At 36.7% G+C, this 16,616-nt stretch overlaps 1 protein-coding gene across 1 annotated transcript in view; it reads right to left on the reverse strand.

The window, feature by feature from the left end:
- The window catches only part of ST7 (suppression of tumorigenicity 7), a 283,882-nt gene that overhangs the window by 92,771 nt on the left and 174,495 nt on the right, over window positions 1-16,616 (reverse strand). The window contains 2 exon segments of the mRNA XM_043968041.1: window positions 9,373-9,470; window positions 12,306-12,460. Of these exon segments, the coding sequence (XP_043823976.1) occupies window positions 9,373-9,470; window positions 12,306-12,460 (253 nt within the window).

The following is a 16,616-nucleotide window of genomic DNA, read 5'->3' on the forward strand; positions in this document are numbered from 1 at the left end:
TTTCCTTTTTGGTCATATAATTACTATTACTATTACTTAATATAATATTGAAAATACTCGCTTGACCAAAAGACAAGAAGTCAAGAGAATGAATATATGCAAAGAGGGAGTAAAAATATAAGCTGTACATGATATGAGAGTTGATATGTTTAATACATAGCCTTCAGGCTGTATACAGCCCAGAACACTCCTGAGTGTAGCCCAAACCAGGCTAAAATGTAATTGGGAAATATTTAACAAAGTAAATAAAAATAAAACAAAACACAGACAATATTATATTCTAAAAGTAAGTCAAAGTGTAGCCCACAGGGATCCTTCTGTATGTATTAATGGCCTGTTTCTATATGAGTTTGATATCACTGATATATGGAACCCAGAGTCAACTAAAACTTAATTGAAACAGTAACTTCAGCAAAATCATAAGACATAAATTAATTCCACCCAAACAATTTGCATTTCTATATAAGACCAACAAAATCCAGTAATAAGGGATAGAAAGGAAAGTTCCACTCAAAACAACTACAAAATGTTTAAAATACTTGAGTCTATCTACCAAGACACAAATAGAATCTATACAAAACTTAACTATGAAATACTCTTTACAGAAGTAAAGACCCAAATAATTTGAGAAATATTAAGTGCTCACCGGGAGGTTAGGCTAATACAATAAAAATGATAATATTACTTTAATTTACTTATGCAATTCCAAAACAATCAAATTATCAAAGTTTTATTTTCTAGAGCTTGAAAAATTTATAACAAAATTCATCTGAAAAAACAAAAGATGAAAAATTTCAAGGGACATAATGAAGAAAACATGAGAAAGAAGGGGGCCTAGCAGCAGCAGATCTGAAACCAAACTACAAAGCAATAATCATCCAAATGACTTGGTAATTAAGAAGAGAGGTCAGTTAGTGGAACAGATTATGTACATGACATACAAAAGCAAATCAACATGGAAACACAGTTTGGGGTAAACCCAAAGATCTCAGTTACTGAAGTAAAAACTCAAGATTTGACAACAACTTCTGGGAAAACTCAAAAGCAATATGGCAAAAATTAGGGTTAGACCAACATCTCACATTATATATCAATGTAAGCTTCAAATGGACACATGACTTAGACATTAAAAGTGACATCATAAGTCAGTTTAAAGGAACAAGTAAGAAATTACTTTTCAGATGTGTATGTATAGGGTAAAAGTTCACACCTAAACATACTACAGAAAATAACAAAATGGACAATTTTAATTACATAAAATTAAAAATACTATGTGTAAATAAAAACTAATTCACTTAAAATTAGAAATGGAATATGTAACTGGAATAAAATCTCTAAATTTTCAAGATCGATTGAGGAACTGATTCAAGTTCATGAGAATAATTGATAAATGGTCAAAAGATATGGACAGGAAGTTTTCAGAGGAAGAATTCTAAGTTATCAATGGCAATATGGACAAATGCTCTGATTCACTAATAATCAGAGGACAGCAAGTTAAATCAATCCTGAAGTTCTACTTCACAACCATTACATTTCCAAAGATTACAAAAATGGAAAATGAAATTACTGGAAGGGCTGCAGGAAAAGAGGTAGAGTGTACTGTTGGTGGAGCTGTGAAGAGATCCAGACATTCTGAAAAGCAATTTGGAATGATAACCGCAAATCTTTAAACTGTTGTATATCCATTGACCCAGTAATATCATTAATAGATCTATACACCAAAGAGTTTTTTAAAAGAGGAAAAGGACTCATCTATATAAAAATATTTATAGGTGCTTTCCCCGCCAGTAGCAACAAAATGGAAACTAAGGGAGTGCCCACGTCTTGGGGAATGGGCAAAAATATATATAGTATATACATTTGCTGAAATATTGTGCCACAAGAAACTATTAAATAGAATTTCAGAGGAAATTTGGAAGATCTCTATGAAGTAATACAGAGAAAAGCCAGCAGAACTGGGAAATCAAGCTATCCAATGATAACCATATTAAGAAAAAAACTTTGAAAGACTTTAGAAAACTCTGATCAACAGAATGACAAATTAGGAGTCCAGCAGATTAAAGATAAAACATGACACCAACCTTCTGCTAAAGCGGTGATGGATTTAAAATACAGAATGAGACAAACATCTTTGGAAATGGCCAATATGGGAATTTGTTTTGCTAGATGATGCACATTTGTTATGAAGGTTTTTGGTTTTAATTGTTCAACTGGGGAGAGAGAAATAATGACAAAAATAAATGTATTAATCAGTAAAATAAATGAACAAATATATAAAAAGTAAATGCAGTCAGCAGAAGGCAATTGAAGGAAGATTTTCAGGAGTGGAGAAAGATTTAAAACTTCAGGGTTTTGCTATAGTGCTTTCTATGGTTATGGACTTGAAGTTAAAATGGGTATTGGGGGGTGGGGAGGCGTTGGGGAGGAAAAGGAAGAAGGAGACCTATGGATTCATTTGTTTAAACTTCCTAAAGCAGGAAGTGTATGTATACTTCAGGAAACATATGTAGTCACTGAGTCAGTAGTAGGGTAGGGATAAATAAGGATGGATGAATGATCTTGCTCATAGTTCACAATTCTTGGATGGATGGATGGTTGTGTAGGTCTGTGATATCTATATCATCCTCCTCATCTACCAATCTAGAAGTTCTAGTGCTAGCCTTCTAGCCCTTCCATTAACTAACTATATAAACTCAGGACATTCAGCATCCTCATCAGCAAAATGAGGATGCTGGCTTAGATGATTTCTGTCTCCTTGTAGGTCTAATAGTCTATGATAACCCTGTTGGGTTATCAAAATTAAAACTTTTTTGAATGTTTTAAATTTTTTTTAGCTTTTTAAAATTAAAAAACCTTTTAATTTTAAAATTGAATTTCTTTTGTTTCTTTTTTTAAACAAGTTAGTATTTTATTTTCCCAAATTACATGTAAATACAAATTTTGATATCAATTTTTTTTAAACTTTGCATTCCAAATTCTCTTCCTCCCTTCTCTCCCCCTCACCCAAGAACTCAAGCAATTCAATACAAGCTACAAATGAGCAGTCAAACAAAACATTTCCACATTAGCCAGGTTGTGAAAGAAAATAGGCAAAAACAAAACTTTAGATAAAGGAACTAACAAAAAAACTGTGCTTCAATCTGTATTCAGACACCATCAGTTTTTTCTCTGTAGATGGGCTGCATTTTTCATAAGACCTTCAGAGTTGTCTTGGATCACTGCACTGTTGAAAATAACCAAGTCATTCAAAGCAGATCATTTTACAGTACTGCTGTTATTTTGTATACAGTACATTTCATGTTGCATCAAGTCATGTGGGTCTTTCCAGGTTTTTCTGATAGCATCCTGCTCAAAGTTTTTTGTGTTTTTTTAATGTAAACTATATTTATATAGTACTTTAAACAGATTTCCTTACAATAAATCTATGAGGTTGATTCTTGCAACAACAGTAATAGATAAAATTTATATAGTACCTTATATGTGACAAAGAATTTTCTTCACAGTAGCCCAGCAAAGTAAGTACCATATGTTTTATCATCATCCTCATTAATCTTCATCAATTCTCATCATCATCAATCAATTCCCATCTTCATCAATCATCATCATCTTACATTACTCTTGCCTCTGCTTCAAATTTTTTTTCACAATTACTATTGTTAACTGTTTCCCTCCATCCTACTCCATCCCCCATGATATTTACTCTATTTTCTATCTTCTTTCACCCTATCCCTCCTCAAAAATATTTTGCTTCTGACCGCCCCCTCCCCCAATCTGCCTTCCCTTCTTTCTCCCCTCCCTCCTTATCCCCTACCCCTCCTACTGTGAGAAAATAATGGGATTTGGCAGATAGTCAAAGGCTTACCTGGAGATTAATCTAAACTGACTGAATTAAGTGAAAGTGATTAACTTTGCTGATTAGCCTACTTCAAGGAAACTAAATTGTAACCACACCTGGCCGGTCCTTAAGAAGGTATTGTTCTCAGGCGCTAAGGACTTTGAACTCAACTCGAGACTACCTTCAAGTCCAGTGAACCAATGGATTTGGATGACACTAACCAATCAGCTTGGAGCAGTATGTAAGGACCACCTCTGCTCCAGACCCATGAAAAGCTTCCACACTGTTTGCTGAGGAGATCATGATTGAAGCAGGCCCATGGTAGAGGACTTGAGGAAGAACCAAACCAGGCTGGAACTCTAGGCTAGATAGGCCTTTTCTTAACTTTCTGAACTCCACGGGTTCTCTTTTTTCTAATACCTGGTATGCTTTAATAGTCCAAAGACTGGTGCTAAAGCTTCTAATCTAAGGCGACCACACATTAGACTTTTTAGCCAACACATACCACACATTAAATTTTAAACATCACACTACTTTCCTTCAGGGTTGGATATGTGAGAAAATAATGAGTTTTGGGACGCCCAGAGACCCCGCTCAAGAGGATAATATTGGGACTGATTGGATTGACTTTGCTGATTAACTCACTTAGAGTTGACTTGATTGAAAGCACATCTACCTGAGAGCCTGGCCTCAAGGGGTGTGTTCTATGAACTCTGACATGGGGCACGTTCTGCTCATTGAAAACCCTTAAGTCCAGTGAACCAATGGATTTGGGTGATGCTGGCCAATTAGCTTGGAGCAGTGTGTAGTGACCGCCTCTCATCCGACCTGCAAGAAGCTTCCAGTCACACAGGGAGAGAGACTTCCTTTTTGGCCTAAGACTCATAGGTGAAGGCACCTTTTTCTCTCTTCTTCCATAGATCCTAGCGAGGCTTTCCTAACTTTCAGGGCAATGCGCTATATCTTTACTAATACCTAATATGCTTTAATAAATGTGTAATGCCCCCAAACTGGTGCTAAAACTTCTAATTTATAAATAGCAATATATTAGAAACCCCAGCTAATTTTCCGAAAATTTGGGACAGAAATAAGGTAACCACATTTAATTTTACTGGCCACAGATAGATTACTCCACCCAATTGAGTGTTTATGTTATTCCCTCCTTGAGCCAACTCTGATGAGATTAATTAAGGTCTTCAAAACAATTCTGATGAATGTAAGGCTCATTCACTGCCCTGCTCCTCCCCCATCTCTCCCCCTACTCCATAAACCCTTTCCTACTTCTTTCATGTGGGATTTCACCCAATTCTACCTCTCCCTTTCCCCCTCTCCCAATGCAATCCTCTCACCCCTCACTTTTACCCTACATCTAGGTGACACAGTGGACAAAGCATCCACCCTGGACCCAGAAGGACCCAAGCCCATATTCGGCCTCAGACACAAGAAATTAACCCACTGTGTGACCCCAGGCAGGCCACCTAACCCTGACCACCCCCACAAGAAAAAAGATAAAAAAATAAATGCTTTACAGATATCATCGCTTCATAATCAATTCCTACCTGTGCCCTCAGTCTAAATTTATTCTTATCAGCTGCCGTAATACTGAGAAAGTTCTTATGAGTTAGACATATCATCTTCCCATGTAGAAATGTAAACAGTTTAACCTTTTAACATACCTCTTGATTTCTTTTCCTGTTTAACTTTTTATGCTTCTCTAGGATCTTGTATTTGAAAGTCAAATTTTCTATTCAGTTCAGGTCTTTTCATCAGGAATACCTGAAAGTCCTCTTTTTCACTGAAGTCCCATTGTTTCCCCTGAAAGATTATACTCAGTTTTCCTGGGCAGGTGATTCTTGGTTGCAATCCCAATTCCTTTGCCCTCTGGAATATCATATTCCTTGCCCTCTGATCCTTTAATGCAGATGCTGATAGATCTTGTGCTATCCTGACTGTGGCACTATAGTACTTGAATTGTTTCTTTCTGGCTGCTTGCAATATTTTCTTCTTGACCTGGGAGCTCTGGAATTTGGCTATAATATTCCTGGAACTTTCCCTTTTGGGATTTCTTTCAGGAGGTAATTGGTGGATTCTTTCAATTTCTATCTTACCTTCTGTTTGTAGAATATCAGGGCAATTTCCCCTGACAATCTCTTGGAAGATGATGTCTAAACTCTTGGGGTTTTTTTTGTTTTGTTTTTTGGGGGGTTTTTTGCAAGGCAATGGGGGTTAAGTGACTTGCCCAGGGTCACACAGCTAGTAAGTGTCAAGTATCTGAGGCCGGATTTGAACTCAGGTCCTCCTGAATCCAGGGCCAGTGTTTTATCCACTGCGCCACCTAGCTGCCCCCTAAGCTCCTGTTTTGATCATGGTTTTCAGGTAGTCCAATAACTTTCAAATGATCTCTCCTGGATCTATTTTCCAGGTCAACTTTTTCCAAGACGATATTTCACACTGCCCTCTATTTTTTTATTCATTTGGGCTTGCTTTATTGTGTCTTGGTTTCTCATAAAGTGATTAGCTTCCATTTGTTCAATCCTAATTCTTAGGCAATTATTTTCTTCAGAGAGCTTTTCCATTTGGCTTTTCAAGCTGTTGACTTTTTTTCTCATGACTTTCCTGTATCACTTTCATTTCTATTTTCATTTTTTCTTCTACCTCTCTTACTTTATCTTCAAAGTCCATTTTGAGTAACTCTATGGCTTGAGACCAATTCATATTTTTCTTGGAAGCTTTGGATGTAGGAGCCCTGATGTTGCTATCCTCTTCTGAGGGTGTACCTCAATCTTCCTTATCACTAAAGAAACTTTCTATGGTCCGCATCTTTCTCTCTCTGCTCATCTTGCCCACCTATTTCTTGTGAACTCCAGGATTATGTCTCATTCTCATGTCCCCTACAGTACTCCGTGTACAATATCTCTTCGTTACTTTAAAGATCATTGATTTTGTCACTGTGGCTACTTCCTCTACCAATTCAGATGATAGACGATTTTTCTGAGTTACTATGGCTATAAACTTAACGGCTGGTAGGTGACAGTCCAGTCATAAGCACACCTTAACCAAGCCAGCTGGGTCCTGGGGCTGACTAAAATGAAGTTTATTGCTCAATAAACTTGTGGCTAAAGCCCTTCCAGATGGACAGGACTTGTGTCCTGCCAGTTTAGCCTTGATGAATGCAGTGTTATCTCCACATCATGATAAGGAAGCAGAGGAACACTTGAACAGGAGCTGGATATAGGAGGTACCCAATAAATACTTAATGAATTTGCCTCCAGCCTGCACACACTCTGTCAATTGGTTACGTTGCTACCTTTGGGAACTGGTTATTAGTCCTGGGTAAAATGACAGTAAAATAGAAGTACAGAGTAAAATGAGAAAAATCTTCCTGCCCTTAGCCATTCAAGTTTCCTATCCCTTAGGCACAGACTTTCTCTCTCAGATTGGGGTCCTACCTCTTTGAATAAATCCTAGAACGGGAATTTAAGGCAGCAAGGTGGCATAACAGATAGAATATGGGGCCTGGAATCAGAAGCCCTGAGTTCAAATCCAGCCTCAGATACTTAGTAACTGTATAGCTTTTTATACAATAAGTTACATAACTTCTGCCTCAGTTTCCTCAACTGTAAAATGGAAATAATAACAGGACTTACCTCCCAAGGCTGCTGTAAATAAGATAATATTTGTAAAAATGCTTCTCACAGTACCTGGAATTAGTAGGTGCTTAGAAAATGTTCGTTCTTCTCCCTCCCTTTAGCCCTAAAAATGCCTAAAAGTCATCTTTTTCAATCTATTTAAAATTTTAAGGCAAAATAGCAAAAATAAAACAACCAAAAACATAAATAAAATAAAACAGACTGTTAAAAGTTCAATGGAGGCATGTCCAATTAATTTCCAAACTCAGTCTACCTTTCATGAGCTTTTATGCTGTTGCTAGTATTGACAACAGATCAAGAGCAATAATAGGGAGTGGCATCCTTTCAAGGGTTATCATTTTGAAAGGTTACTGTATTGACTTCAGGTTCTTTTGACTAGCATTAATACACCTTACACCATTTAGCAAACCATACCACTGGAAACAATTCAATATTTCTTTCCACAGATACAGGGTATTCAAACTAAGGGTATCTCCCTTGTGTAGTGGTTTTGCCAAAAAAGAGAGTACATCTTTGTACAAAAAGTACCATCTTGATATTCTCCTAACTAATCAAGAAAATGTTATTATTTCACCTATGTTTCATCCTTCCCCTATTCCACTGAAAATGAATTAGCATCATTCTTCTCATTCTTACACACTTTTTGTACTTTACCTACCTATTTCTCAAGAATGACTTGGGATTGAAAATGTAGTACTGTTCCACTCCTGCCAAGGAGGACAGCTACCTATTCATATAGCATATTAAGCAACCCATCTTCTCCAAAACTATGAAAGGTTTCTATCAACAGTTTTATACAATCTTTTTTCACACTATAAGTTACAGAATATTGTAATTGGAAGTATTCTTGGAACTAAAACCAGAACTTGGGTCTCCTAAATTGAAATGCAAAACACTTTCCAATAGACTTTTTTTTTTATGAGGCAACTGGGGTTAAGTGACTTGCCTAGGGTCACACAGCTAGTAAGTGTCAAGTGTCTGAGGCTGGATTTGAACTCAGGTCCTCCTGACTCCACAGGTGGTGCTCTATCCACTGTGCCACCCAGCTGCCCCTCCAATAGACTTTTTTAAAAAATCCTCAGATGAGGATAACTATTTTATTCCTACAATTTATATTGGGAGGAGGTTTTTTGGTTTTTTACCTAGTGTTTTCTTTATTTTTTTAAGTAATAAACATTTTTATTTCTAGTTTTGGGTTCCAATTTTTATCTTTCCTTCCCTCCCTCCCTCCCTCCCTCCCCTTCTTCCTCCCTGAGGCAATAAGCAATAAAGATATAGGTTATACATGTATGATTATGTAAAACATTACCATATTAGTCATTTTGTACAAAGAAACTTGAATGCAAGAAAAAGGGAGAAGGTTAAAGTATGAGATATTCATAAAGAAAGATCCAGCTACTCTCATTATTATGTCTGTTCCTTAACATAGGTATCATCTATAGTGATTCAGGAAGCAAAAGTTCCTTGTTGACCTTAAAATATTCAATAGCTCTACCTTCTCCTCCCCATGCCAATTAAAATTCTAGCTTCTCTTTTTGATTCCTTAAATTTTCTTAACTACCTTCTCTCTGCATGTAAATGTTTTAAAACTCCTAATATTAGGCAGGAACCAATTTTAAATAATTTCAGTAGAACAGGGCTATAACAGAGTACATTACTACATGGATCTGAATATGGTGTTGTTCAAGTTACCAGAACAAGCCTAAATCAACATGATTTAACTTACACAGCTGATCCTAGAATTAGATTCTTATGTCAGCATTAAAAAACATCCTATCCACTCTGTTTTCATTTGTACCAAATGTTATGGTGGTTTCTACCATATTCAACTAGATCTTCCCATTAGATATCTTGCCACAAGCCCATTAAGTACAAATTCACACTCACATCTCTCATCATTTTCACTGCCTCCCTGGTCCTCCCAAGCTTTCTTGCACACATCGCTAGCCTCCTTTTAATGTAGACCAAGACATTGGTATCTCGTCCTAGAGAGGGAAAGAAGAATGAGAATTATAAAACCATGAGTGTTCTGCTGAGCAAAGGGGGAAAAAAAGAATAATACAAAGAGGTCCATTTACCATCCCCACAGAGGAAAAACACAAGTGAAGATTTATTGCTCTCCTTCAGCACTTTCACTATTGCCAAGAGCCAGAACCCTGTTGTGGGTGATCCACAACCTGAACCCATTAATAGCAGAATGAATGTCCCACAAAGCACTAAGATTTTGAAAGGTCAGATCATCATGTGCCTGGTGACCTAGACAAATACTATTAAGCAAAGATGCTGAATATACAAATTAATGTCAGATTAATGATCTAGTTCTTGGTAAATATTTAGTAAAGAAATTCATCTGCTAGATAGTGCCTAAGAATATGAATAAACCCATCTTGCATGAAAACTTATGAGCCAAGAATTACACTCAAGTGTGCATGTTTTTTTTCTTAGGATGCAAAGAGGTGAATCTCAGGTTGCATCCTGATGAACAACTTTTTTCCCTCTGACATTAAGTCTGGAGAAGCCACATCTTGAACTTCTGTTTTATATTACTCTTGCCCTCACACTAGTGACATCATAATCATCTCCAGGTCCCCAAAGCAGTCTATTGTAGATGGCAGCATAACACATTCCAGATATGACAATAGAATATGCAATGGAATGCAAAAATACCCTTGTGTTAGAGAAAGCACTGACAAGCTAAATAGTTATAACAATAGTCACCAATATGACTCTTAGAAAATGCATTACCAACTTTTCATCTTAATCTTTTATTTAATTCTATGTCTTTTTAAATATGTTTTCAGAGCAGTGAGAACATGCATGCACTTAATCCTCTATAAAATTACCATATTGCAGAAAATATGACACACCTGTTGTAGATTAAGTACATGTATAATATGTAGCCATTAAAAGATTTTAAGACCAAAGTCCTAACATTTCAAGTCTTAAACAATGAGAACAAGATGTGTGCTGAAAACTTTCCAAGTACCTACAAATTATTTTAAAGATGTGATTATACTTTTTGGAAAGATTTAAGCAACAGGTTGAAAGGATTGAATTTTGAGGAGAAGAGAAACAAGAAGAAAGAGAAAATTTCTTCAGCTGCATTTTAGATTATGTAATTTTATGTATTAATACCCAAATAGTTCATAAAACACTCATTAACTACATATGTTTTCAAAATCCATTGTGTTGTGCCTAATGTTCATGTTTTCCAAATCAGGGCGTAGAAACAGGTGGTGATTAGAGAATTGCTTAAGCATGCTTGCTCATTGTAAATTAAATCTACATGTAATGAGGTATGTGTACATATCCCTGAATTTGTGAACTGTGTGCCAAAGATCACTCTAGTGTCTGAATAGTGAAGACTAAGGCAATGTGAGTTGTCATACAAGACCAAAATCAACACTAAGGCTTAATTTGACACTCCCGGCTATGAGAAGAAAACACCAAGTCTCATCTCTTCCTCTACAAATTAGAGTCGGGAGAACACAGAAGAAAAGGGCCATGTTCTGAAAACGACCTGTTGATGGGCAATGACACCACTTTCTATAAGGGTGGCTAACTTCAAAATTCAACTAATGAGTACCGAGGATGCCAAAAATGACCTAATTCTCCAGTTTGTGTCTCATACCTCAGTACCATAAGCCTAAGATAAATGAACACAAGATTAGAAGACCGGAACATCAGTTGATGTAAAGAAAAGCCAAAAAGGGGCATTAATTGGAGATAGTCTTTAAAGACAGCCATATAAAGTTTCCTTTAAAAAGCAAAGGAGAAGTTATCATAACAAGAAAGCAACATATAAACATTTAGCCTTCAATATTTTAAAAAAGTTGTAGTTGTCTTTTAACAAGTGCCAAGTGCTTGAACAATCAAAAATAACTACTTTTTCAGGTGGTTCCATTTAATAATTATACTGTCCCAAAATTATTAGCTATGCTTTTTGGTGGCATATGGGTAGGCATTAACCTCCCTGTGTTTCGGTTACTTCATCTGTAAAATGAAGGAGTTAATCTAAATGGGTTCTAAAATGCTTTCAAGCTCTAATATTTTATGATTCTCTGAGTCTTCCAAGGCCAATTTGGCTGCTGAAAACAACTTTAACTTATATTTTGATACAGGAGACATTTTATAATGGAGAAATATGTAGGAATGCTATAGAGATGTTTCTGTTTTATTAATGTCTACTTCCATGACTGCGTCTATAGGCAGAAAAGAAATACTAAATAGAATCAAACTACAAGTTTATTTGGCTACTTCTAGACATAAAACTCACTTCCAGGTCTGTTTCTAATGAATAGTATGTTCCTAATGGTATATCTTTTGAGGAAAGCTTAGGTGCCAACTCTTTCACAAACCCTTCCCTGATTCACGCCCTGGCACAGAAGGGCTCTCTCTCTTCTTAGAACTGTTTCATATTCCCTCTCTGCATAACTTCTCCTGTGCCTTCATTGAATTCTTAACTTGTAAATATAGTTACTTCTGTATGTGTATCATTCCCCTGTGACAATGAAAGCTCCTAAAAGGAAAGAGTATCTCTTTTTTCATCTTGCATCCCAAACAGCACAGTGCCCTACACAGAGCAGAAAGTTAAGAAAGGTTTGCTGAATTGCCTTTAATGGAAGAACCTACAAAAAGAAGACTGACTTACACACACACACACACAGGAAAAACAAAGAGGTCCATAGCTAAATTTCAAAAATAAATACTTGTTTTGGTCTAAGAAAGCCAAATATTAAAGTGGTTGGGATGGGGGCAAGAATCTCTTTTTTTGGTCCTTTATTAATAAAATGTTCGTAGAGTTAACCCAGAAGTCTTACTGTGTTGGGCTTCATACTGAGCTCCATGATGCTGTAACTGTTGGGAACGCCTGTAACAGCCCTCTCCTGCCTTCAGAGCTTGCTTGAAGAGTTTTTCTGCCTCCACAATGGTGGTGGCTTCCTCCTCAGCCAGGAGGATATATGCTGTGGCACACCTGTCAATAAAATGAGCAAAAAGCAATCAACAACAACAAATCTGAGGAAACACTTGGGGAACATAGGCAGGTAAGTGGACATGGAGAAATTTGGAAACACGGTTTGAGAGGTTATCTAACTCATTTTCTATGGTGTTTGTCTCCACAAAGTAATTATGTTTTTAAAAAATAAAGGAAAGAAAAATTTGCATCTCAGCTTTAAACTCAAATCAAAAAGCCTGGGTCAGCCCAATACACTAGGGGAAAGGTGCCAGGTTTTTGTTTGTTTATTCACCAGATAGAGATTCTTTTCAACCTGTGGTCTTCTTTGGGTGAGATAAGAATTCATTCCTCCCCCATGAAGTTTTTCTTTAATGCCTTATTATGGCATGGCATGGAGATGTCCCTGGCTTCTTGAAACCCATGCCATTGAAACATAAGCTTTGGAAGATTTTAGTCTATGACCTGTGGAGGGAGGGATAGGGCAAAAGGGGACAACCACTTATTAAGTGCTTTCTTTATGCTAGGCACTGTACTAAACACTTTACAAATACTATCTCATTTGAAGATAGATCAGCATAATTAATTATGGGAGTTCTCTGGCAATGGCAATCCATGAACTATCACCACCACCACCCCCCCCAAAAAAAGAAAGAAAAAGAAAAATGGGCTTAGCCCTACTTTTCACAGCAAAGATGATAGAATGGGCAGAAGCGGAGAAGCAGAAAGAAGGATATTAAGAATTACACAATTTTAAACTATCTATAAACACTAGTGTAACTGTAGTTACTCAAAATGAGAGGTTTTTGTCCACTGACCAATGAAAATAAATCATTAGAGAAATACTAACAAATGTAACATTTTGTTTATTTGTTTTCTATTAGTTTCAACAATGAATGCCCTTGGAATGATGAGATTCAGTTGACTCTCACTCCAACAGCTTCAAATAAGCTATCAATGCTGAAAAATAGAAGAATGAAAAAGATATTAACCCTGATTATCATATTTTCCTACAAAGGTTTAAAATGGGATCACAGATTCAGATTTAGAAGTGCTCAGGTTCACACAGCTAATAAGGGTTTGAGGTGGCATTCAAATTCAGGTCTTCCTGATTGTTAGCCCAAAATACTCTCTACTACATAATGCTGCCTCCCTATCCACCACATCATACCCATGGAGTAGTCCTATTTAGCCAAAAGAGCTTAGAAACCACGTTAGGCAATATACTTTTGGGGGGCGGGGGCAAGGCAATGAGGGTTAAGTGACTTGCCCAGGGTCACACAGCTGGTGTCAAGTGTCCAAAGCCAGATTTGAACTCAGGTCCTCCTGAATCCAGGGCTGATGCTTTATCCACTATGCCATCTAGCTGCCCTACTTTAGGCAATATAAACTCGTGTTCTGCTTGCCAAGGAGAGACAAATATCAGAGCCAACACTGGTTAAGACGACAAACTCATATGGAAAAGGGTAGTGGAAGATTATGAGCAGAGGAATCATGGTACCGGAGAAAAAACGGTAGATTTGGAATCAGAGGACTTGAGTTTCAATCTTGTCTGCCATTTACCTGAATATACTGGAGTATATAACCTATCTCTAGGCCTTAACTTACTCATCTGTAAAATGAGGTGGCAGAACTAGTCGACCTACAAGCCCCCTTCTAAATCTAAATCTGCTGTCCTAAGACTTCACAAAATAAAGAGAAAGAGAGGGAAAAAAGAGAGAAAGGAAGAGGCAGAGAGAGAAAAAAAGAGGAAGGGAGGGAGAAAGGAAGGAAGGAAAGAATTATGCAGTACTATGTATCTTGATACTTTACTAAGCTCTAGATACTAATACAAAAGCAAAGATGGTCCCTCCTTCCCTCAAATAGTTTATATATTGTAAAAGAGGAGACAAAATATATACAGGACTGGTAGACAGGGAGTGATATTTTGTTTTGGCAAGTTACAAGGATGGTGAATGGAGCCCTACAGAAATCTTCGAATGAATCCCAATTGAGTCTCATCATCCCAAGGTTATTCACAGTTAAAACTGAAACAAAAATAGAATGCATTTGTTAGAATTTCTGTAACTTTTTTGTCGTCATCAGTGACAGAGGAACTCTATTGAACTTTAAAACTTTGATATGCTTTTTTGAGTAAATTAAAATGGCACAAAGCTGAGAAGAGTTGCTTGCATCAGATCAGACAGACAATAAGAAGATCTGTCCTAGTGATTACACAATCCTGTAAAAAATCTTGAAAAATGCATATCTTGAATACATTGAGGGATTTTTACAAACTAATAAGATAGTAACAATAACTGTCATTTTAAAATTGCTTTTAAATTTATAGCAGCTCTTCTCCTGTGGCAAAGATTTAGAAATTGAGGGAATGCCCATCAATTGGGGAATGACTGAATAAATTGTGGCGTGTGATTATGATGGAATACTATTGTGCTATAATAATAATGATAATATATATAATAATATATAATAATGATGAGCATGATGCTCTTAGTAAAACCTGGAAAAAACTTACATGAGCTGATGCAAAGTGAAAAGTACTGTATACAAAGTAACAAGAATATTGGCAGATGATCATCTGTGAATTACATCCAAGACAACTCTGAAGGACTTATGATGAAGAATGCTATCCATCCCCACAGAAAGAATTGATGGCGTCCAAATACAGATTGAAGCATAATTTTTTTTTTACTTTCTTTATTTCTCTTGAGGTTTTTTTGTCTGTTTTCTTTCACAACATGACTAATATGGAAATGTTTTGCATACTACACCTATATCGAATTGCTTGCCTTCTCACTGGTGGGAGCGGGGGAGAGAGAGGAAGGGAGAGAATTCAGAACTCAAAGTTTTTTAAATGGATGGTAAAATTTGTTTTTACATGTAATTGAGGAAAAAATGGGGGAAGAAAGAACTGATTATAAAAAATGCTTTCCAGTTCACAAAGCACTTTACATCTCACTTGTGTCTCACAACAACCCTATATAGTAGGTACTACTGCCATTATTACAGTTATTTTAAGATACTTCAGAGAGGTTGTGACTTGGAATTTGAATTCACATCTCCCTGACTAGAAGTCCAACACTCCATTTGCTCTACTCCACTACCTTTCTGTATAGACAATGTCAAGAATGCCAAGTTGAAAATGAGTTAAAACTGATGAGGAATGCTAAGAATATGAAAAACAATATTTTCAGGTATTTTAGAGAAAAGAAAAACAAAAAGGAAAATAATGCTATTTGGGCTAGACAGGATGGACAATAAGGAGAAATTAGGTCTACTTATGGTCCAGTGAAAAAAGCATTTTATTTGGAGCCACAAGACACAGATTTAAATCCTGAATGAATTCACTTATGGCACTTATATGGGCATCATCACTTAATTTCTCTGATGCGTAGTTTCTTCATCTGTAAAATGAGTAAACTGTACTAGATGTACTCAAAGATCCCTTCCAGGTCTGAATCTAGGATGTTACTCAATTCCCATTTTGCTTATATTTTCTCTGCCAGGAAGAATGAACTTTGGACTGGAAGACGGAACAAAACCAGCTAATTAAGAGTTGAAAATCAAGATAAATAACATGAAATACAGTACATCACTGCCCTTGAGAAGTCCAAATCACCAGGCCCAGATGAACTAAATTGCAGGTCACTGAAAAATTTGACAGGTATGATGGTGGAGTGATTGTCAGTAGTTGTTAAGAGCTCATGGAGGAAAGGAGAGGCACCATGGTACTGGTGAAGGGCGAATTTTCCAATTTTCAGAAAGGAGCATTGGAAAACTTTGGTCAAGGAGTTAATTCAAGAATATGTGTTTTAATGAATCAGCAGGAAGCATCTACCTCTCTAGGGAAGGAAGCAGCAATCAAAATGTTTCTATGGCTCCACTAAGAATAAGTCGCTCATGCAAGGGACATTTCTTAAGCATCTAATACAATGATGAAAAGAAACCTGTCCTGGCCCTCAAGAAGCTTCTAGTCTATTGTCAAACTAACTGCATTTCCTTTTTTAAAATAAGGACACTAGGGGCAGCTAGGTGGCATAGTGGATAAAGCACTGGCCCTGAGGACCTGAATTCAAATCCGACCTCAGACACCTGACACTAGCTGTGTGACCTTGGGCAAGTCACTTAACCCTCATTGCCCCACAAACAAAAAAACAAAACAAACAAATAAAATAAG

This window comes from Dromiciops gliroides, chromosome 5 (genome assembly GCF_019393635.1).
Source record: "Dromiciops gliroides isolate mDroGli1 chromosome 5, mDroGli1.pri, whole genome shotgun sequence".
NCBI classification, from domain to species: Eukaryota; Metazoa; Chordata; class Mammalia; order Microbiotheria; family Microbiotheriidae; genus Dromiciops; species Dromiciops gliroides.